General features: G+C 53.2%; 1 protein-coding gene across 2 annotated transcripts; it reads right to left on the bottom strand.

The window, feature by feature from the left end:
* Positions 1-318: 318 nt before the first annotated feature.
* Positions 319-23,474, bottom strand: exosc1 (exosome component 1). Of its 2 annotated transcripts, XM_085994234.1 has the most exons (8): positions 23,332-23,470; positions 18,625-18,740; positions 10,000-10,074; positions 8,643-8,731; positions 7,029-7,062; positions 4,043-4,093; positions 2,535-2,619; positions 319-702 (listed from the first exon to the last, which is right to left on the bottom strand). In XM_085994234.1, the coding sequence occupies exons 1-8, from the start codon at positions 23,357-23,359 to the stop codon at positions 596-598; spliced, it is 585 nt and encodes a 194-aa protein (XP_085850360.1). In that variant the 5' UTR covers positions 23,360-23,470; the 3' UTR covers positions 319-595. The 2 variants fall into 2 exon arrangements, with proteins under 2 accessions (XP_085850360.1, XP_085850361.1); XM_085994235.1 differs by lacking the exon at positions 4,043-4,093 and having other exon boundaries at positions 23,332-23,474.
* Positions 23,475-23,916: the final 442 nt, after the last annotated feature.

Raw genomic sequence — 23,916 nt, 5'->3', positions numbered from 1 at the left:
GTAAAAACCCATCTGGTTCACTAATGTCCTTTAGGGAAGGAAATCTGCCGTCCTTACCCGGTCTGGCCTATGTGTGACTCCAGACCCACAGCAATGTGGTTGACTCTTAACTGCCCTCTGATGGCCCAGCAAGTCACTCAGTTGTACCAAACCGTGACAAAGAAGTATCACGGACTGCAGCGGTTCAAGAAGGCTGCTCACCGCCACCTTCTCAAGGGCAATCAGGGATGGGCAATAAATGCTGGCCTTGCCAGCGACGCCCACATCCCACGAACGGATAAAAATACATATGAATTAGTTAAAAAGTAAAGTTAAAAGTGTTGTTAAAGAAAAATATTTATTTTTTTTAGAAGTTGAAAATCTGTAATGTCGCTCAGTACTTGAGGCTGTGTGTGAAGTTGCAGAAAAAAAGACATTAACTCCAGCACCAGACCCCAACAGGAATCAGTTCTGTCCTTTGTGCATCCGGCTACAGGAGCGGACTATCGTGCGATGTAATTTGAATACAAACTGGGTTCAGTAACAGGCTTCACAGAAGTAAGGTGCATCGTCCGAGGGCGGAGAACCCTGCTCCTCTTGTTGTCGGGGGCGGGGCTCAGGTATGAAGGAACTCGGGCTGCACTCGAGCCACTTTCCGGAACTCTTTCCCGTGGGATTTGGGGCACTGCATCTCGCACCAGCTGACGGGGACCATCTGCGCACCTAAGGGAGGGAAACACTACATTTAAAAATACACAGGGGATGGAGGTCGAGGGCGGCACATTGATTCAGAATTTTGTCTCTTTTAATTTAAGATTTCTCCAATTCCCGCCCCCTACCCCTTTTTTTTTTAATACATGAAAGGTGTTCCCTCTCTGCTGGCGTACGATTCAATTGTCGCTTCGGCTGGTCATTCTTCGAGTGTGACCACCCTCCTATATTCTGCCCTCTATAAACTTGAGCTCCTCCAAAACTCTGCTGCCCCGTGTCCTAACTCGCACCAAGTCCCGTTCACCCATCATCCCTGTGCTCGCTGACCTACATTAGCTCCCAGTCCAGCAACTCCTCGATTTTAAAATTCTCATCCTTGTGTTCAAATCCCTCCATGGCCTCGCCCCCTCCCTAGCTCTGTAACCTCCTCCAGCCCCACAACTCCCCCCCCTCCTCCACCCGAGGTATCTCCAATTCTGGCCTCTTGCGCATCCCCGATATTAATCGCGCCTTCAGCTGCCGACGTCCTAAGCTCTGAAATACTCTCCCTAAACCTCTAGGCCTCTCTCCTCCTTTAAGGCTCTCCTTAAAACCTACCTCTGTGACCAAGCTTTTGGTCACCTGTCCGAATATCTCATTACGTGGCTCGGTGCCAAAGTTTATTTGATAACGCTCCTGTGAAGCGCCTTGGGACATTTTCCTACCTTAAAGGCGCTGTATAAATGCAAGTTGTTGTGCACGGGGAGCTTAAATCGACCGTAGCTGGCTCAAGGATGAGTTGTGCCTCGGCAGTACTTAGTGTTTCCCAGTGGCTAGTTGCTGGAGGAATGAGTGGAGATCTGGTGTTGTCCTCACCCATGGTGGCGTCCTTTTCAGCAGGGACGCTTGAGCAATGAGGACAGGGTCCCGGCAGATTGCTTCCCTGGGCGGTCAGCATAGACTGTGAAAGGGAGCTAGGGCCTGCTGGCTTAGTACGGGTCACTCCTGCACTCATGCCTTTACTGACCAGGCCACTGAGGAACCTCTGATAGCAGACCGACTGGAGGTTCTATTTTTCAGGGTCTGTTCACAGCCCAAATAGTTGCAAAAGCATAAATATCCCAGTGGCGTTCGCGTGGGCGGTGGGGGGAGATAATAAAGTCCCCGTGATTGGTTTGTAACCAACTGTGAACAGCCCGATCACAGCGGGGTGTGGTTAATGAGGCAGGAATTAACAATTTTTTTTTTAGGAACATGGAAAGGCCATTAGGCCCAAATAATCCCTTTTCAGAGATGAACTCCACTTATTCACCCTCTCACCATATCCTCCAATCCCTTCTCTATCCAGAAACAACACCCACCCTAAGAGCAGCAATGTTCTGGCCTCCCCCTGTTCCTATGACAGGTAGCTTTGCAGTGCTAAAGTGATTGACCGCTTACTGCCTGTGACCCGCAACATAGAAACATAGTAGGAGCAGGAGTAGGCCATTCGGCCCCTCGAGCCCGCTCCGCCATTCAATGCGATCATGGCTGATCATCCAAACTCAGTACCCGGTCCCTGCTTTCTCCCCATGTCCATTGATCCCCTTAGCCTTAAGAAATATATCCAACTCCTTTGTGTGTAGAAGTGCTTCCTGACATCACCCCTGAACGGCCTGGCTCTAATTTTAAGGTTTTGCCCCCTTGTTCTGGACTCTCCCCACCAGAGGAAATAAATTCTCTCTATGTACCCTGTCAACTCCTTTAATCATCGAAAACATCTCGATTAGACAAGCCTATTCTGTGCAACCCATCCTCAAAGCAGATGTTTGTCGAACTTGAGCATCAGAAACATTTGAAAGCTGAGAGCGCGAGGAGATACCTACCAGTCTCGCTGTGTGCGACTACCACCCCTAGTTCATTCTCTGCAGTAGTCAGCAGGTAGTTAGACTGAGCGTCGCCCAGAGAGATCTAGGAGGGCATGTCAAGGATAAAGATTATGGTTTAATCATCAGAGCATTAGCAACACTAAGTTATGGTTTTCAATCCTAAGCTGCGTCTTGTTTTGAGAGAGAGAAAAAGCACAACAGCTTTTTACTTAACAGCTCCCCCCCCAACGCCTGGTTTCCCCCACTGCCGGGAGTTATCTGCCCAAGAAGCCATTTTTTCACGTGCCTAGACGCTGTGTCTGAGCAGTGGAATATCTCGCTACCGAGATACCGGCTACCGACCATAGAGCACATATACCAGAAACGCTGTTTACGGAGGTCACGGTCCATCATCAAAGACCCTACCCACCCCAGCCACAGTCTGTTCGCCCTCCTGCCATCTGGGAGACGCTACAGATGCATTCGCACCCGTACGACCAGATTTAGGAACAGCTTCTTTCCCAGGGCTGTCATCCTACTGAACTCCACAAATAAACTCTAAAGCCTGCACATCTGCCAATGCACTTTATTATGGTTATGTTTATGTTAATGTATTACAAGCCAAATGTATGTTGAATGTTTAAATGTCTTAATCTAAATGTACACTCTCGGGAGCCGCCGCAAGCCTACATTTCGTTGTACTGCACTTGTGCATTAACAATGACAATAAAAGTTGATTTGATTTTTTGATCACAGCACAGGCTGATCTTGTCCTTGCCCGATAGCCACACACGCGCGCTTTCCATCAGGAGCCTTTGGTCGGTGCCCAGGAGCGGGAGACCAAGGCCCAAGTTAAGTTCCCTTTCTAACTTGAGGTGCTGAGGCACACCGTAGTGCCGAGATCAGGCAACTCACTACGGACTGGGGAGCCGAAACTGGGACCTTTCTGGTCTGTACAGCTCAGCTACTGGCTGGATAAGGTCTCCGAGCAATAAAGGGGCATTCCGCTGAGCTTCTGATCTCAGTGCTGGATGTCCTTGTGCTCAACTCAATAGGCAGAGAATAAAGAACATTCCAGACACGGTTTGCTGGAAGGCATTGCGTTGGGTACAGATGGGCCACTATCTGTCTCCTTTTATATAGCGCTTCACCAAGTCACAACCATCTCGACACTTCACAATGAATTACTTTGGAATTCCGTGACTGTTGTGATGTAGGCAAAGCATTTTACGCACAGCAACATCCCAAGAATAGCAACAAGATACATGAGCAGTTAATCAGTCCCAGTGGTGTCCGTTGAGGGAGGAGTATTGGTCATGACACTGGGAGAGCTCTCTGCTCTTCTTCCCAATACTACCGTGGGTTTGTTAACAACCGCATTAACGCCTCATTCGAAGGACGGCACCTCTGACAATGCAGCACTCCCTCAGTACTGCAGTGAAACTTCAGCTCAGATTATACGCGCAAGTCCTGGACCCGAGATTCTGAGGCACAGCTAATAATCAGACTAAAACCGTAAAGGATACCACTTTCGCTAAAACAATGTCCCCGGGTCGGAAGCATTTGTAGACCTCTACCTGCAGGGAAGAAGCACGTGATAATTCAGTAAATTTGCAACAGGAAGAACTTGCCCTTGTATAGCACCTTTCATATCCCCAGGACATCCTAAAGCCAATGAATTACCATCAAAGTGTAGCCACTGTTGTTTTGTAAACACTTTGAGAAGTTTTACTACGTTAAAGGGGCTATATAAATGCCAGCTGTTGTTTTTGTTTTGTAGACAAACATGGCTGTCAATTTGTGCACAGCAAGGTCCCGTAAACAGCAAATGAGATAAATGACTACTTAATCTGCTAATAACAACAGAAAATGTTGGAAAAACTCAGCAGGCCAGGCAACATCCGTGGAGAGAAAATAGAGTCGACGTTTCGGGTCTAACCCTTCGTTGGGACTGAAAAAACACAGGAAATGAAACAGATTAAAAGGCCAGTTTGGGGGCTGGGAAATGGGGATAAAAGAACAAGAGAGAAGTGAAGAGACATTAAGAGGTATTCAAAACCAGACGAGATGGTGATGGGACTAGTAAAGAGACAAAAGACGGCTCTAGATTAGGTGTGAAATGCAGTGGCAGAGTGAGAGACAGCTGCCATGTGGGAGAGAGAAAAAAGGGGGAGGGGCCAAAACAAAGGTGTGGATAAAAAATATATATAAAAATGTAATAGGGGCCGAGGTTATGATCTGAAATTGTTGAACTTGATATTGAGTCCGGAAGGCTGTAAAGTGCCTAATCGGAAGATGAGGTGCTGTTCCTCGAGTTTACGTTGAGCTTCCGTGGAACAATGCAAGAGGCCGAGGACGGTGAGGTCCGAGTGGGAATGGGGCGGTGAATTAAAGTGACAGGCGACCGGAAGCTCGGGGTCACCCTTACGGACTGAACGGAGGTGTTCCGCAAAGCGGTCACCCAATCTGCGTTTGGTCTCCCCAATGTAGAGGAGACCACATCGTGAGCAGCGAATACAGTGTACTAGATTGCAAGAAGTACAAGTAAATCGCTGTTTCACCTGGAAGGGGTGTTTGGGGCCCTGGACAGTGGGAAGGGGGGAGGTATAAGGGCAGGTGTTGCATCTCCTGCACTTGCACGGGAAGGTGCCGGACGAAGGGGAAGGGGTGCTGGGGGTGATAGAGGAGTGGACTAGGGTGTCTCGGAGGGAGCGGTCCCTACGGAATGCTGAAAGGGGAGGGGAGGGGAAGATGCGTTTGGTGGTGGGAATCACGTTGGAGGTGGCGGAAATGGCTAAGGATGATCCGTTGAATGTGGAGGCTGGTGGGGTGAAAGGTGAGGACAAGGGGAACCCTATCATGGTTCCGGGAGGGAGGGGCAGGGATGAGGGCAGAAGTGCGGGAGATAGAACAGACACGGTCAAGGGCCGTGTCAACCACGTTAGAGGGGAATCCTCGGTTGAGGAAAAAGGAAGACATGTCGGGAGCACTGGTGTGGAAGATGGCATCGTCGGAGCAGATACGGCGGAGACGGGGAAACTGGGAGAATGGAATAGAGTCCTTAGAGGAGGCGGGGTGGGAGGAAGTGTAGTCCAGGTAGCTGTGGGCTTGTAGTGAATGTTGGTCAATAACCTATCCCCAGAGATGGAGACAGAGAAGTCGAGGAAGGGAAGGGAAGAGTCGGAGATGGACCATGTGAAGGTGAGGGAAGGGTGGAAATTGGAGGCAAAGTGAATGAAATTGTCTAGTTCAGGGCGAGAACAGGAAACGGCACCGATACAGTCATCAATGTACCGGAAAAAGAGGTGAGGGAGGGGACCCGAGTAGGACTGGAACAAAGAGTGTTCCACATATCCCATGAAAAGGCAGGCATAGCTAGGACCCATGCGGGTACCCATAGCAACACCTTTGATTTGGAGGAAATGAGTGGAGTCAAAGGAGAAGTTGTTCAATGTGAGAACAAGTTCAGTCAGGCGGAGGAGGGTGGTGGTGGATGGGGACTGGTCGGGCCTCTGTTCAAGGAAGAAGCGGAGCGCCCTCAGGCCATCCTGGTGGGGGATGGAGGTGTAGAGGGATTGTACGTCCATGGTGAAAAGGGGACGGTTGGGGCCAGGAAACTGGAAAAGTGGCGGAGGGCGTCGGAAGAGTCGCGGATGTTGGTGGGAAGAGACTGGACAAGGGGAGAAAAGATAGAGTTGAGATAGGAAGAGATAAGTTCCGTGGGGCAAGAACAGGCTGAAACGATGGGTCTACCAGGGCAGTCCCGTTTGTGGATCTTGGGAAGGAGGTAGAAGCGGGCTGTGCGGGGTTGGGGGACTATGAGGTTGGTGGCCGTGGGGTGAAGATCTCCAGAGGAGATGAGGTTAGTGAATCTGCTTTTTAGTGATGGTGGTTGGGGGACAAATGTTGGCCAGGACACCACAAAAATTGCTCTTCAAATAATGCCATGGGGTCTTTTATATCCACTCAAACACGTAGAAGGGGCCTCGGCCTAACATCTCATCCAAAAGATGGCACCAGCGACAATGCAGCACTCCCTCAGTACTGGAATACTGCGTCAGCTCAAACTCCTCGTGTGTGGTCCAACATACAACCTCATGACCCAGAGGCGAGTGCACCACCAACTGAGGCAAGTCGACAGACTGGGCTGAAGAGGTGCGACCTGCAAGAGTTCAGCCCTGATCTCATCAACGTCTGCCAACGGCAGTCAGCGACCAATGGGTAGGAATGCACTCACAGACACAAAAAATACAACTTCAGCACAGTCAATAAAACATTAACACGGCCACGCGCCCACACAACGCCCCCATGCAACAAGCTTTCACTTTCAGCAACAGGGATGAGAGGGGAGATTAAAAAAAATTACAAAGAACAAATGAGCGACTCCTGTGACCATTGTCTATTCCATCACTAAAACAGACGAACTTAAGGAGGGCGGGGGCAGGGGGGGCGACTGACAGAGGGAATAGCTGACCTCTCACCCAAAGGGGTGAAGAGAAAGAAGGTGCATACCTTGTCCTTTTCTGTTGCTCGAATGTCTTCTCTCCTGCATAAAATAACGTCAAGTTAAACGTTGCCCTGTCCTTGAATTAGTAAACATTTTAGTTTGCTGGTATTTCATGTTTTAGAGGAGGGGTACATGCGTTGATTGGTGAGGCTCTTATTGTAATTCTACCAAACTGCCAAAGATCAACAGATCTGTGCAGATTTTAACATAGTCCTAATATTATACAGGGTGCACTGTGAGCAGAGAATATCGCAAAAACTGTTAAGCCGGCCAGGAATGTGGGGCGAACCCAGTCCCTCATGAGCACAAGCACCACTGCCCTTTTTCTGCCCAATTATCTTTCTCTCTCTCTCTCTCTCTAGGGCTCTCGCTGGGCTCCAGCCCCACGCCTGCCAGCTGCTCTCCAGTATCTCCCCCCCAAATGATCTGTTCACACGAGCCCCAGTGAGTACCAGGCGGTAGTTCGCGCACCCTGGGAGCATTGCTGCTTAGCCTGACCCTGCCTTGCCTGATGCCCATTCACCTTTCCAGTGGTGGGTCATTAAATAGTGTCCTGGAGCGGGAATCCTGGCTGATTTCCACCCCAAAACCCAGAGCAATTCTAGGGCACCCTTGCGCAGAAACAGGCCATTTGGCCCAACCAGTCCATGCCGGCGTTTATGTTCAACTCGAGCCTCCTCCCATCCTACTTCATCTCACCCTCTCAGCCTATCCTTCTATTCCCTTCTCCCTCATGTGCTTATCTCGCTTCCCCTTAAATGTATCTCTGCTATTCGCCTCAACCACTCCCTGTGGTAGCGAGTTCCACATTCTCACCACCAATGTTTCCTGTGATTTTTTTTTTGGGTGCGCGGCCACTTCAAATTTTCACGCATGCGCGGTTATTCCAATTGAAAAGCCAGTGAGCGGCCTGTGCGGGAGCTCCAGAACACTGCGTGGTCGCGCAGCTTAAAGGGAACATTGCTCACAACTCTCTGGGTAAAGAAGTTTCTTCTGAATTCCCTATTTGATTTTTTGGTGCCTATCTTATATTGATGGCCTCTAGTTCTGTTCTCCCCCACAAGTGGAAACACTCTCTGTCTACTCTGTCAAAGCTTTTCATAATTTTGAAGACCTTATTTCTTCATGGTATAGCATATTAAAGAGCTACATAGGGAGATACTACAGTCTCACTAAAAGGAGTTAAAAGTTGTGCTGAAAATACATGCAAGATAGCGAGTGTCTACTGTGAAGTACAGTAAAATTCTGGTGTAAATGTCACAAACCTTTTATGTCCCCTAAATACGGGGACTGACTCGTTCGCCTATCTCAGGTGCCTCCACATTGTGGAGCCGGGGTGTTGGTGGTTAAGAAACCCCAGTCCTCTCCGACTCACTTCCAAACAGCCAGTTGACTGCAGTGTTGGGAACAGTTTGCCCACCTACCCGCTCAGCCCCTTAAGGTATGCAGGGACAATAAAACCCGAAAAGGGAAGGGGCACAGGAGGACAACAAGCACACATGAAGGTATTGGTGTGTGAAACATATGTTTGTGAGGAGTTGTAAAGCAGATTTATATACTAGGCTATTAACTCATTCTCTCCCGGCAGACTGCAGAGCAGCTTGCTTTATTAACGTTACCTGATGGTTCCTCTAAAAGCCCCTTTCAGTGGAGTGGATCGTACGTATAAAATATGAACTTTAGCAAACCGAGGGTTAATACTGGTCACCTGTTTATAAAAAGAAAAATGACCGTTAACGTTTATAATAAATACAACACAGAACGATGAAGGAACGGCAAGGGATGCAGATAACTGGTGGGGAGAGGGGTATGTGAGGGGAGTAAAGAGTTCTACAGCAGGGGCTGCTTTGGTACAAAACAGTTAGGATTCTATGTCCCAGACATGCCACAATGACAGTGCCCGGGAGATTGGCCACCAGCCAATTGATTTTTAAAACATTGATTTAAGATTTTAGACAGCGCACACCTCACAGTCTAAACACATGAGTCAGTCCAGTCAGCAGCATGTGAGCAACAGTCTGCCACATAATCTAGTGCAGGGTAATTAAGGATTGTTTATCATTCCTGGGATACGGGCGTCGTTGGCAAGGCCGGCATTTATTGCCCATACCTAATTGCCCTTGAGAAGGTGGTGGTGAGCCGCCTTCTTGAACCGCTGCAGTCCGTGTGGTGAAGATACTCCCAACAGTGCTGTTAGGAAGGGAGTTCCAGGATTTTGACCCGGCGATGATGGAGGAACGGCGATACATTTCCAAGTCGGGATGGTGTGTGTGACTTGGAGGTGGTGGTGTTCCCTTGCGCCTGCTGCCCTTGTCCTTCTAGGTGGTGGAGGTTGAGAGTTTGGGAGGTGCTGTCGAAGAAGCCTTGGCGAGTTGCTGCAGTGCATCCTGTAGATGGTACACACTGCAGCCACGGTGCGCCGGTGGTGGAGGTTATCCGGCTTTTCCAGCCACGGTGAAAGTAAAATGCTGAAGGGATTAAGAAATGGCTGTTAGCTGGCCTCCACTGGGGTGGGGTGATGGGTTCTGCAGACGACCTCAGCGGCCTTCAGTTAGAGCTTAGAAAGTAGACCAGGGTGCCAGTGCTGATCGCTATTCCCCCTCCAACTGGAAGTGCGTGTGAACAGGATCAGGCTAGCCCTGCAAATGTTTCCCCTTCAAGTATTTATCCAATTCCCTTTTGAAAGTTACTATTGAATCTGCTTCCACCGCTCTTTCAGGCAGTGCTTTCCAGATCACAAAAACTCGCTGCGTTAACAATATTTCTCATCTCCCCCTCTGGTTCTTTTGTCAATGATCTTAAATCTGTGTCCGCTGGTTACCGAGCCTCCTGCCAGTGGAAACAGTTTCTCTTATCAAAAACTTTGCAGGGCCAATAAAACTAGAAAGTGGAGGGGGCACTGGAGGACAAGTACTCAAAAATTTTAATAAATAAATAAAATAGGGCTGCAGAAGAGAAGGTTCAAAACCGTCTTACCTTACACGTTACAACGACTCCGACTTCTGGCAGGAGTTGGGGCTCCGTGTCCCGAACCACTGATATAACTGGCACCTGCGAATACCAGCTCAGAGTTATCACAGAATGTACAGCACAGAAACAGGCCATTCCGCCGAACTGGTCCGTGCCGGTGTTTATTCTCCACACGAGCCTCCTCCCACCCGACTTCATCGAACCCTATCACCATTTCCTTCTATTCCTTTCTCCCTCATGTGTTTATCCAGCTTCCCCTTAAATCCATCTATACTATTCACCTCAACCACTCCCTGTGATAGCGAGTTCCACATTCTCACCACTCTCTGGGTAAAGAAGTTTCTCCCGAATTCTCTATTGGATTTATTAGTGACTATCTGATATTGGTGGCTTCTAGTTTCTGAAAGCGGCCACTCGGAGGTGCAGAATAGCTTTGCTGGTCCATGGGGGGGGGAATGGGGATGGGGGGGGGGGGAATGTGGGATGGGGGGGGGGGAATGGGGGATGGGGGGGGGGGGGAATGGGGATGGGGGGAATGGGGATGGGGATGGTGGGGAATGGGGATGGGGGGGGGGAATGGGGGATGGGGTGGGGAATGGGATGGGGGGGAATGGGATGGGGGGGGAATGGGGATGGGGGATGGGGGGGGGAATGGGGATGGGGGGGGGATGGGGGATGGGTGGGGAATGGGGATGGATGGGGGAGGAAATGGGGATGGGGGAGGAAATGGGGATGGGGGGAAATGGGGATGGGGGAATGGGGATGGGGGGAATGGGGATGGGGGGGAATGGGGATGGGGGGGAGAATGGGGATGGGGAGAATGGGGATGGGGGGGAATGGGGATGGGGGGGAATGGGGATGGGGGGAATGGGGATGGGGGGAATGGGGATGGGGGGGAATGGGGATGGGGGGGAATGGGGATGGGGGGGAATGGGGATGGGGGGGAATGGGGATGGGGGGGAATGGGGATGGGGGGGAATGGGGATGGGGGGGAATGGGGATGGGGGGAATGGGGATGGGGGGGAATGGGGATGGGGGGAATGGGGATGGGGGGAATGGGGATGGGGGGGGAATGGGGATGGGGGGGATGGGGAGGATGGGGATGGGATGGGGGGGTGGGGATGGGGAGGATGGGGGGTGGGGATGGGGAGGATGGGGGGTGGGGATGGGGAGGATGGGGGGGTGGGGATGGGGAGGATGGGGGGGTGGGGATGGGGAGGATGGGGGGGTGGGGATGGGGAGGATGGGGGGTGGGGATGGGGAGGATGGGGGGGTGAGGATGGGGAGGATGGGGGGGTGGGGATGGGGAGGATGGGGGGGTGGGGATGGGGAGGATGGGGGGGTGGGGATGGGGAGGATGGGGGGGTGGGGATGGGGAGGATGGGGGGGTGGGGATGGGGAGGATGGGGGGGTGGGGATGGGGAGGATGGGGGGGTGGGGATGGGGAGGATGGGGGGGTGGGGATGGGGAGGATGGGGGGTGGGGATGGGGGGGTGGGGATGGGGAGGGTGGGGATGGGGAGGATGGGGATGGGGAGGTGGGGATGGGGAGGATGGGGGGGTGGGGATGGGGAGGATGGGGGGGTGGGGATGGGGAGGATGGGGGGGTGGGGATGGGGAGGATGGGGATGGGGAGGATGGGGGGGTGGGGATGGGGAGGATGGGGGGGTGGGGATGGGGAGGATGGGGGGGTGGGGAATAACCACTTTGACATCCCTTCCCTTCCATACAGGCATAACTGCGACAAGCAGTCAAATACCAACGGTAAACAGCTACTACAGCTCTGTCGAAACCTGGGTCTGTACATTGTCAATGGTAGGTTCATAGGAGACCTCCTAGGAAGATCGACCTACTGCTCACCTCTTGGCTGCAGCACAGTAGACTATATGATTACAGACTTGGACCCATCCTCTTTCAGAGCATTCACAGTCAAACCACAAACAACACTGTCAGATCACAGTCAAATTACTATGTTTCTCAAAAAGACAGAAACAAACAACATAGAAACACAACCCAGTAAACTGTACAACACCAAAAAATCGTACAGATGGGCCAAAAACGACACGGAAAAATACCAGAAAACAATTAGCAATGCATCAACTCAAGCTCTCTTAGACACCTTTCTGGATAACATATACACTCACAATAAAGAAGGCGTAAACCGGGCAGTTAGTAAACTAAACAATATTTTTGATAATTTGGCAACAAATGCAAACTTGAAAGCTCGCAAGAACAAACCCAAAACAAAAAACTATGAAAAATGGTTTGACCATGATTGCCATAACATGAGGAAAAAACTTAGAAAACTATCAAACCAAAAACACAGACATCCAGAAAACGAGGAATTACGCCTTACTTATTGTCAGACGCTAACACAATACAGAAACACACTCAGGACCAAAAAAGAGCAATTTATTAAGAATACACTCAGCTCCATGGAGGAATCCATTGAGTCGAATTGTTTCTGGGACAACTTGAAAACACTACACAAAAAACAACACGACGATTTGTCCATTCAAAATGGGGACACATGGGTAAACCACTTTGAAAAATTATACCAGAAAAACACACTAGGACCAGAGCAACACCAAATACGCAAAAAACTTGAAAAGCTTGAAATGGCCATAAAAGATAACCAAAACAAGCTAGACGCCATAATAACAGAAAAAGAACTTCTTGAAAAACTCAAGGACCTGCGACCAGGAAAAGCTTGCGGGACAGACGGCATACTAAACGAGATGATTAAACACGCAGACGACAAACTGAAACTGGCTATCCTAAAACTCTTCAACTTGGTTCTGAGTGTCGGTTATTTCCCTGACATCTGGAACAAAGGACTCATAACACCCATACACAAAAGTGGGGACAAAATCGACCCAAACAACTATCGAGGCATCTGTGTAAACAGTAACCTGGGGAAGGTATTCTGTAGCATCATAAACAAAAGATTTATAAACTTCCTTGAAGAGCACAATGTCTTGAGTAAAAGCCAAATTGGATTCCTGCCAAACTATAGAACATCCGATCATATCTTCACCCTACAGACCCTAATTGACAAACACGTTCACCATAACAAAAGCAAAATCTACGCATGCTTTGTAGATTTCCAGAAGGCTTTCGACTCCATCTGGCATGACGGTTTATTCCTGAAACTTATCGAAAGCGGGGTAGGAGGTAAAACATATGATGTAATTAAATCAATGTATACAAACAATAAATGTGCAGTTAAAATTGGAGACAAACAAACAAAATACTTCCCACAGGGGCGGGGGGTGACGCAGGGCTCGCCAATCTCACCGACACTCTTTAATATTTACATTAATGGATTGGCAAAACTACTTGAACAATCTACAGCACCCGGCCTCACCCTATATGAATCCAAGGTTAAATTCCTCCTCTATGCCGACGACCTGGTTCTGCTGTCACCAACTAAGAAGGGTCTACAGCAGAACCTGGACCTGCTGGAGCCGTACTGCCAGACTTGGGCCCTGACAATAAATCCCCAAAAAACCAAAGTCCTTGTGTTCCAGCAAAGATCCAAACAACATGGACCCACAATAAATTTCACAGTAGGAACAACCAAAATTGAACAAACCACTCACTACACATACTTGGGCTTAAAAATCAGTTCTACGGGAAACTTCAAACTGGCTGTGAATGAACTGAAAGAGAAAGCAAGAAGGGCTTTCTATGCCATCAAAAAATCAATCCAAATAGAAATCCCAATTAGCATTTGGCTCAAAATTTTCAAATCAGTAATTGAACCAATTGCACTCTATGGCAGTGAGGTCTGGGGACCACTAACACAACAAGATTTTGCAAAATGGGACAAACACCCAATTGAGATCCTACATGCGGAATTCTGTAAAAGTATCCTCCGGACTCAAAGGAAAACAGTAAACAACGCATGCAGGGCGGAACTAGGCCAATACCCATTAATAATCACTATCCAAAAAAGAGCCACCAAATTTTGGAATCACCTACAAATGAGCAACCCCCAATGCTATCACTACGACGCCCTGAAATGCCAAGAGCTGACCATAAAGAAGAATACCCTCAGTCAACTAGTCCTGGGACTCAATAAAGTAACTAATAACAATACTAACAATAACCAGCCCCAGGACAGTGACAGGGTAACACAAAGAATTCGACCCAACACAATCGTCGCTAAGCAAAAGGAAAAATATCTGTCATATTGGGCAGAAACAACAAAAACCCAAAGCAAACTCAATTGCTACTTGGCCCTAAACAGACAATACAACATAGCTGATTACCTGACCATGGTAAAGGATAACAAACTGAGAAGAACCTTGACAAGGTACAGACTTAGCGAACATAGCCTAGCGATCGAAAAAGGCAGACACAGGCAGACCAGGCTGCCAAGAGAAGACAGGATATGCTCTCACTGCAGTCAGGGAGTAGTTGAGACAGAGATGCACTTCCTCACAGCCTGTGGAAAATATCAGGGCATCAGAGAGAATTTCTATCAAAAATTCTCACAAATATGCCCTGAATTCAGAAATCTGACTGACAACCAAAAACTCCCATTCCTACTGGGGGAGGAGAGAAGCTGTGTAACACTGGCGGCACACTATGTTACAGCTTGCCATGAACAGAGGGACAACCAGTAAACTAAGACAAGAGTATATATAAACAAGGCGAAAATATATTTATAAACTCAGGGATATACCTGTTTATACACTGTATGAATGGAACCGCGTTTATGTGTTCAACCATAAATGTATTTTGATGCTTTGGCAACATAAGATGTACCTTATCATGCCAATAAAGCGATTTGTATTGTATTGTATTGGATGGGGAGGATGGGGGGGTGGGGATGGGGAGGATGGGGGGGTGGGGATGGGGAGGATGGGGGGGTGGGGATGGGGAGGATGGGGGGGTGGGGATGGGGAGGTGGGGATGGGGAGGATGGGGAGGATGGGGGGGTGGGGATGGGGGGGATGGGGAGGATGGGGGGGTGGGGATGGGGAGGATGGGGGGGTGGGGATGGGGAGGATGGGGGGGTGGGGATGGGGAGGATGGGGGGGTGGGGATGGGGAGGATGGGGGGGTGGGGATGGGGAGGATGGGGGGGTGGGGATGGGGAGGATGGGGGGGTGGGGATGGGGAGGATGGGGGGGTGGGGATGGGGAGGATGGGGGGGTGGGGATGGGGAGGATGGGGGGGTGGGGATGGGGAGGATGGGGGGGTGGGGATGGGGAGGATGGGGGGGTGGGGATGGGGAGGATGGGGATGGGGAGGATGGGGGGGTGGGGATGGGGAGGATGGGGGGGTGGGGATGGGGAGGATGGGGGGGTGGGGATGGGGAGGATGGGGGGGTGGGGATGGGGAGGATGGGGGGGTGGGGATGGGGAGGATGGGGGGGTGGGGATGGGGAGGATGGGGGGGTGGGGATGGGGGGGTGGGGATGGGGGGGTGGGGATGGGGAGGATGGGGGGGTGGGGATGGGGAGGATGGGGGGGTGGGGATGGGGAGGATGGGGGGGGTGGGGATGGGGAGGATGGGGGGGTGGGGATGGGGAGGATGGGGGGGTGGGGATGGGGAGGATGGGGGGGTGGGGATGGGGAGGATGGGGGGGTGGGGAGGATGGGGGGGTGGGGATGGGGAGGATGGGGGGGTGGGGATGGGGAGGATGGGGGGGTGGGGATGGGGAGGTGGGGATGGTGGGGATGGGGAGGTGGGGATGGGGAGGATGGGGGGGTGGGGATGGGGAGGATGGGGGGGTGGGGATGGGGAGGATGGGGGGGTGGGGATGGGGAGGAGGGGATGGGGAGGATGGGGGGGTGGGGATGGGGAGGTTGGGGGGGTGGGGATGGGGAGGATGGGGGGGTGGGGATGGGGAGGATGGGGGGGTGGGGATGGGGAGGATGGGGGGGTGGGGATGGGGAGGATGGGGGGGTGGGGATGGGGAGGATGGGGGGGTGGGGATGGGGAGGATGGGGGGGTGGGGATGGGGAGGATGGGGGGGTGGGGATGGGGAGGATGGGGGGGTGGGGATGGGGAGGATGGGGGGGTGGGGATGGGGAGGATGGGGGGGTGGGGATGGGGAGGATGGGGGTGTGGGGATGGGGAGGTGGGGATGGGGAGGATGGGGGGGTGGGGATGGGGAGGATGGGGGGGTGGGGATGGGGAGGATGGGGGGGTGGGGATGGGGAGGATGGGGGGGTGGGGATGGGGAGGATGGGGGGGTGGGGATGGGGAGGATGGGGGGGTGGGGATGGGGAGGATGGGGGGGTGGGGATGGGGAGGATGGGGGGGTGGGGATGGGGAGGATGGGGGGGTGGGGATGGGGAGGATGGGGAGGATGGGGGGGTGGGGATGGGGAGGTGGGGATGGGGAGGATGGGGGGGTGGGGATGGGGAGGATGGGGGGGTGGGGATGGGGAGGATGGGGAGGGTGGGGATGGGGAGGATGGGGGGGGTGGGGATGGGGAGGATGGGGGGGGTGGGGATGGGGAGGATGGGGGGGTGGGGATGGGGAGGATGGGGGGGTGGGGATGGGGAGGATGGGGGGGTGGGGATGGGGAGGATGGGGGGGTGGGGATGGGGAGGTGGGGATGGGGAGGATGGGGAGGATGGGGATGGGGAGGATGGGGGGGTGGGGATGGGGAGGATGGGGGGGTGGGGATGGGGAGGTGGGGATTGGGAGGGTGGGGATGGGGAGGTGGGGATGGGGGGTGGGGATGGGGGGGTGGGGATGGGGGATAGGGATGGGGGGGTGGGGGGGATGGGGGGATAGGGATGGGAGGTGGGGGGATGGGGATGGGGGGGATAGGGATGGGGGATGGGGGGAATGGGGATGGGTGTGTGGGGGGGATGGGGATGGGGGGGATGGGGATGGGGGGTGGGGGGGATGGGGATGTGGGGATGGGGATGGGGGTGGGGATTGGGAGGGTGGGGATGGGGAGGGTGGGGATGGGGATGGGGAGGGTGGGGATGGGGATGGGGAGGTGGGGATGGGGAGGATGGGGGGTGGGGATGGAGGGGTGGGGATGGGGGGATAGGGGTGGGGATGGGGGGATAGGGATGGGGGGGTGGGGGGGATGGGGATGGGAGGTGGGGGGATGGGGATGGGGGGGATGGGGGTGTGGGGGGGATGGGGGTGTGGGCGGTGATGGGGGTGGGGATGGGGGGGTGGGGATGGGGAGGATGGGGGGTGGGGGGGATAGGGATGGGGGTGGGGGGATGGGGGGGGTGTGTGGGGGGGATGGGGATGGGGATGGGGATGGGGATGGGGGGATGGTCAGCTACTGCCACTCCTGCACTTGGGCTTGGAGGCAGGGTCAATCATTCTAAAATATTGATGAACACAAAGGCTGTGTTGCGCTCCTCCCCTCCCCACCTGGCAGCTTACTGGGAATTCCTATTAATCGGGACAATGGTAAACAAATTGTACCACCTTTAAGGAGAAGCAATAGAAAACATGGAGCGGCTCACTCAGGCTGCAGTTTGAAAGCCAGCATGTAACTGAGCCACGAGGTTTGGAGGTCCACATTGTGTTAAGTTTGCAAAGTCTCAGCCAGGCAGCGGTTGGGATGTTAAAACTTGCCTCAGCACCGCTGGGCTAAGGGAGCAGAAAAGAAAGCAGCCAGTGTTCCCAGTTGTGACCGCCATCCAGTGGACACCCCCACTCTTCCAAGCTCACACATGAAGAATGGGCACTGAGGGGAGGTACTGGAGAGTGCCTCACACTTGTGGAACGGTAACCCAGGAAGAGGGGGAAAAAAAGGAAAGTAAAATTAAAATCAGGCTTACTGCAAGCTCTCTGTATAACTGAGATTCAGTCACAGTATTGGGTTCAAAGGGTACTTTCAAACTCAGTGGAGGGTCTGGGATATCCTCATGTGCTCCACGCCACATGAAACAGGATAACTTCATCCCTCACTTCGTTACATTAAAGGAAAGGACTTGCATTTCTATAGCGCCTTTCACAACCTCAGGATATCGCAAAGCGCTTTACAACCAATGAAGTACTTTTAAAGTGGAGTTACTGTTGTAATGTAGGAAAACGCACACAATTTAAGCACAGCAAGCTCCCACAAATACCAATAAGATGACGACCAGATAATCTGTTTTTAGCGATGTTGGTTGAGGGATAAATATTGGCCAGGGCACCGGGGAGAACGCCATTGCTCTTCTTCAAAATAGTGCCTTGGGATCTTTTACATCCTGAGTAGGCAGCCAGGGACTCGATTTAACGTCTCACCCGAAAAACGGCACTTTTGATAGGACTGCACTGGGGTGCCAGCCTAGGTTCTGTGTTCAAGTCTCTGGAGTGGGACTTGAACCCACAACCTTCTGACTCAGAGACGAGAGAGTGCTTCCCACTGAGCCACGGCGGACGCCTCATTAGTGGCAATGGAGACATTCCTGCTGATCTGTCTCCGAGATAAGGTTAACAAACCATTTTATGGGAGTAAATGTACAAAGCCACTCTGAAACGGGCACTGGATGAACAAAAGTGCTCTTCCCCGAGGTTAATCTGACACCTGCTTGGTACTCCCCTGTAGAGCTGCTGCAAAGACCAGGAATTGAGCGTGTCGGAAACTGCAGATATAAATCGACCCACCAGCACTCAATGGCACCGTGTCAATGACTCCGCACCTTGCTTACCATTCCATTGTCGTTTTTCTTCACCACATAGCCAGCTAAAGATGCAAAAATGTATCCGTGTCTGGAGTATGTGCCATTACCAGGAGTGCTGTCTTCTATGCTGCACAATCTCTCCCCTGTAGGCATGCAATAGAATTTTGACAGGTCAGATAACATACAACATGTTAGATGGTAAATAATAAAGAAAAAGACTTGCATTTATATAGCGCCTTTCATGACCTCAGGGCATCCAAAAGCGCTTCACAGCCAATGAAGTACTTTTTGAAGTGTAGTCACTGTTGTAATGTAGGAAACGCAGCAGCCAATTTGCGCACAGCAAGCTCCCACAGACAGCAACGTGACAATGACCAGATAATCTGTTTTAGTGATTTTGGTCGAGGGATAGATATTGGCCCCAGGGCACCGGGGAGAACGCCCCCTGCTCTTCTTCGAAATAGTGCCGTGGAATCTTTTACATCCACCTGGGGGGGCAGACGGGGCCTTGGTTTAACGTCGCATCCAAAAGACGGCACCTCCGACAGTGCAGCACTCCCTGGAGTGCCAGCCTAGATTATGTGCTCAAGGCTCTGAAGTGAGACAGCATCACCTAGATGATTCTTTCCCAGAATAAAAGATAAAAGTAGTTATAGCCTGTCAAACCTGAAACCTTCCTGGGCTGTGATGCTTAGCAAATAACTGGATAACCACCATTTCAGACAGAAAATAGATTAGGGATATTTTGATCTAGACTGATAATTTTTTCTCGTGTACTTTTGACCACGATAAGCTGCGCCTTGTTTCTTATGCTGTTATCACTTAACCTTGTAGATTTTTAAATACTACTATTGATATATTGCAAAAATATCCATGCAGGTCCCCTGCTCAGTGACACCTAACAGGTCTCTCTCTCCGCCCATGCTCCATGTATATTTAGCAGAGAATTTCTACTCTGATCAGAGGGTGTCAGCTGCGGCGCAGTTGGGAGCGCACTAGCCTATGACTCAGAAGATCATGGGTTGAGACTTGAGCACAAAATCCAAGCTGACACTCCCAGTGCCACCACTGAGGAAGCGCCGCACTGTCGGAGGGGCAGTACTGAGGGAGCGCTGTACTGTCGGAGGGGCAGTACTGAGGGAGCGCTGCACTGTCGGAGGGGCAGTACTGAGGGAGCGCCGTACTGTCGGAGGGGCAGTACTGAGGGGGGCAGTACTGAGGGAGTGCTGTACTGTCGGAGGGGCAGTACTGAGGGAGCGCTGCACTGTCGGAGGGGCAGTACTGAGGGAGCGCTGCACTGTCGGAGGGGCAGTACTGAGGGAGCGCTGCACTGTCAGCGGGGCAGTACTGAGGGAGTGCTGCACCGTCGGAGGTGCCATCTTTTGGATGAGACGTTAAACCAATGCCCCGTCTGCCCTCAGGTGAACATAAAAGATTCCAACACGGACTAGTTGGGTCGAATGGCCATTTCTGTGCTGTATATTCTATGTATGGTAACCGGGGGTCCTGGGCTGTCCGGGACCTGGCTCCTGGGCTGGTAGAGACCTAGGATGTCGGGGAAACAAGGCAGGGTTACTGGGGACAATGCCTGGAGAGGGTTGTCTGAGACAGAAGTACCAGGAGCCCCGGCTCACGTTTGGGGTAATTATTTGGCTTCAAACTGTGAGGCTCTCAACACAGGAACACAATAACCAGCTTCCTGGAAAACACTAAATTAGCCTTAGGCCCCAGCCCGGCGCCTCAAACACCAGAAACAGCTGCAGGCACCCTCTTCCCCCCCTCCCCCCAGAATGTGTCCCAGACCCCCAGTATGGGCCCCCCCCAGTATGTGCCCCACACCCCCAGTGTCACCCCAGTATGTGCCCCACCCCCCCCAGTGTCACCCCAGTATGTGCCCCACACCCCCAGTGTCACCCCAGTATGTGCCCCACACCCCCAGTGTCACCCCAGTATGTGCCCCACACCCCCAGTGTCACCCCAGTATGTGCCCCACACCCCCAGTATGTGCTCCAGATCCCCCCAGTATGTGCCCCACACCCCCAGTGTGCCCCACCCCCCCCACCCCCAGTGCCCCACACCCCCCAGTGTGCCCCAGCCCTCCCAGTGTGCCCCACACCCTCCCGTATGTGCCCCACACCCTCCCGTATGTGCCCCAGACCCCCGACCCCCCAGTATGTGCCCCAGACCCCTGACCCCCCAGTATGTGCCCCACCCCCCGTGTGCCCCACACCCCCCAGTGTGTGCCCCAGACCCCCCCAGTATGTGCCCCACCCCCAGTATGTGTCCCAGACACCCCCAGTATGTGTCCCAGACACCCCCAGTATGTGCCCCACACCCCCAGTATGTGCCCGACACCCCCAGTATGTGCCCGACACCCCCAGTATGTGCCCCACACCCCCAGTATGTGCCCGACACCCCCAGTATGTGCCCGACCCCCCAGTGTGTGCCCCACACCCCCCAGTATGTGCCCCACACCCCCCAGTATGTGCCCCACACACCCCAGTATGTGCCCGACCCCCCCCAGTATGTGCCCGACCCCCCAGTGTGTGCCCCACACCCCCCCAGTGTGTGCCCCACACCCCCGTGTGTGCCCCACACCCCCCAGTGTGTGCCCCACACCCCCCAGTATGTGCCCCACACCCCCCAGTATGTGCCCGACCCCCCAGTGCCCGACCCCCCAGTGTGCCCCACACCCCAGTGTGTGCCCGACCCCCCAGTGTGCCCCACACCCCCCAGTATGTGCCCGACCCCCCAGTGTGCCCCACATCCCCCAGTGTGCCCCACATCCCCCAGTGTGCCCCACACCATAAAGAAGAATACCCTCAGTCAACTAGTCCTGGGACTCAGTGAAGTAACTACCAACAATACTAACAATAACCAGCCCCAGGACAGTGACAGGGTAACACAAAGAATTCGACCCAACACAATCGTCGCTAAGCAAAAGGAAAAATATCTGACATATTGGGCAGAAACAACAAAAACCCAAAGCAAACTCAATTGCTACTTGGCCCTAAACAGACAATACAACATAGCTGATTACCTGACCATGGTAAAGGATAACAAACTGAGAAGAACCTTGACAAGGTACAGACTTAGCGAACATAGCCTAGCGATCGAAAAAGGCAGACACAGGCAGACCAGGCTGCCAAGAGAGGACAGGATATGCTCGCACTGCAGTCAGGGAGTGGTGGAGACAGAGATGCACTTCCTCACAGCTTGTGGAAAATATCAGGGCATCAGGGAGAATTTCTACCAAAAATTCTCACAAATATGCCCTGATTTCAGAAATCTGAATGACAACCAAAAACTCCCATTCCTACTGGGAGAGGAGAGAAGCTGTATAACACTGGCGGCACGCTATGTTACAGCTTGCCATGAACAGAGAGCCAACCAGTAAACTAAGAAAAGAATATATATAAACAATGCGAATGTATATTTATACACTCAGGGATATACCTGTTTATACACTGTATGAATAGAACTGCGTTTATGTGGTAAACCATAAATGTATTTTGATGCTTTGGCAACATAAGATGTAACTTATCATGCCAATAAAGCGATTTGAATTGTGAATTGTGAATTGTGTGCCCCACACCCCCAGTATGTGCCCGACCCCCCAGTGTGTGCCCCAGACCCCCCCGTATGTGTCCCAGACACCCCCAGTGTGTGCCCCAGACCCCCCAGTGTGTGCCCCACACCCCCCAGTATATGCCCCACACCCCCCAGTATGTGCCCAACCCCCCAGTGTGTGCCCCAGACCCCCCAGTATGTGTCCCAGACACCCCCAGTGTGTGCCCCAGACCCCCCAGTGTGTGCCCCACACCCTCCCGTATGTGCCCCACACCCTCCCGTATGTGCCCCAGACCCCCGACCCCCCCAGTATGTGCCCCACCCCCCCCAGTGTGCCCCAGACCCCCCCCAGTATGTGCCCCACCCCCAGTATGTGTCCCACACACCCCCAGTATGTGCCCCACACACCCCCAGTATGTGCCCCACACCCCCAGTGTGTGCCCGACCCCCCAGTGTGCCCCACACACCCCCAGTATGTGCCCCACACCCCCAGTGTGTGCCCGACCCCGCCAGTGTGCCCCACACCCCCCAGTATGTGCCCCACACCCCCCCCAGTATGTGCCCCACACCCCCCCCAGTATGTGCCCCACACCCCCCCCAGTATGTGCCCCACACCCCCCCCAGTATGTGCCCCACAACCCCCCCCAGTATGTGCCCCACACCCCCCCCAGTATGTGCCCCACCCCCCCAGTATGTGCCCCACCCCCCCCAGTATGTGCCCCACCCCCCCCAGTATGTGCCCCACACCCCCCAGTATGTGCCCGACCCCCCAGTGTGCCCCACACCCCCCCAGTATGTGCCCCACACCCCCCCAGTATGTGCCCCACACCCCCCCAGTATGTGCCCCACACCCCCCAGTATGTGCCCCACACCCCCCAGTATGTGCCCGACCCCCCAGTGTGCCCCACACCCCCCAGTATGTGCCCCCGACCCCCCAGTGTGCCCCACATCCCCGTGTGCCCCACACCCCCAGTATATGCCCCACACCCCCAGTATGTGCCCGACCCCCCAGTGTGTGCCCCAGACCCCCCCGTATGTGTCCCAGACACCCCCAGTGTGTGCCCCAGACCCCCCAGTATGTGCCCCACACACACCCCCCCAGTATGTGTCCCAGACACCCCCAGTGTGTGCCCCAGACCCCCCAGTGTGTGCCCCCGCGCTCACCGGGGATACAAAGCTTCAGCGGCGCCATCACAGCTTCGCGGAGCCTCGGAAGCCGCGCCGCGATTGGCCGAACCACAATCAAGGAACGAAGACATTGGCTGCAGCCCGTTGCTAGGACGGTGGCCGGGCTGGGACACGGCAGCGGTCGCGCGTCCCTCCCCTCGCTGCTGCCGCCCCTGGTGGAGTGGGGTCAGTGCAGGGGAAACAGTGCAAGCTCCTAACACAACATTCACCTGCATTATAACCAGGATTACTTTTTATTTGTTGAGGTTCAATTCATTTTATATTCCTCACCTACGCCAGCAGGTGTAGTTAAACCACTGATCCATCATGGGGGTTCCTCTTTTTAATTTATTTCTTCTCACCCTCCCCCAAAGAGGACTGTGTTACCTGCTCCCAATCTGTTACATACTCACTACATTCATAAAATTATAGAATATTGGCCCATCGTCCCTGTGTTGGCTCTCTGAAAGAGCCAGCAATTAGTCTCACTGCCATGCTCTTTCTCCATAGCCCTGCATTTTTATCCTTTTTAAGTATCTATCCAATGCTGTTTTGAAAGAAAGACAGACTTGCATTTCTATA

Source organism: Somniosus microcephalus, chromosome 8, assembly GCF_052327205.1.
Source record: "Somniosus microcephalus isolate GS21.2 chromosome 8, FLI_Smic_1.0, whole genome shotgun sequence".
Lineage (NCBI taxonomy): Eukaryota > Metazoa > Chordata > Chondrichthyes > Squaliformes > Somniosidae > Somniosus > Somniosus microcephalus.
Note: the sequence above shows the minus strand (reverse complement) of the source record. Positions and strands in the feature narration are given on the sequence as shown.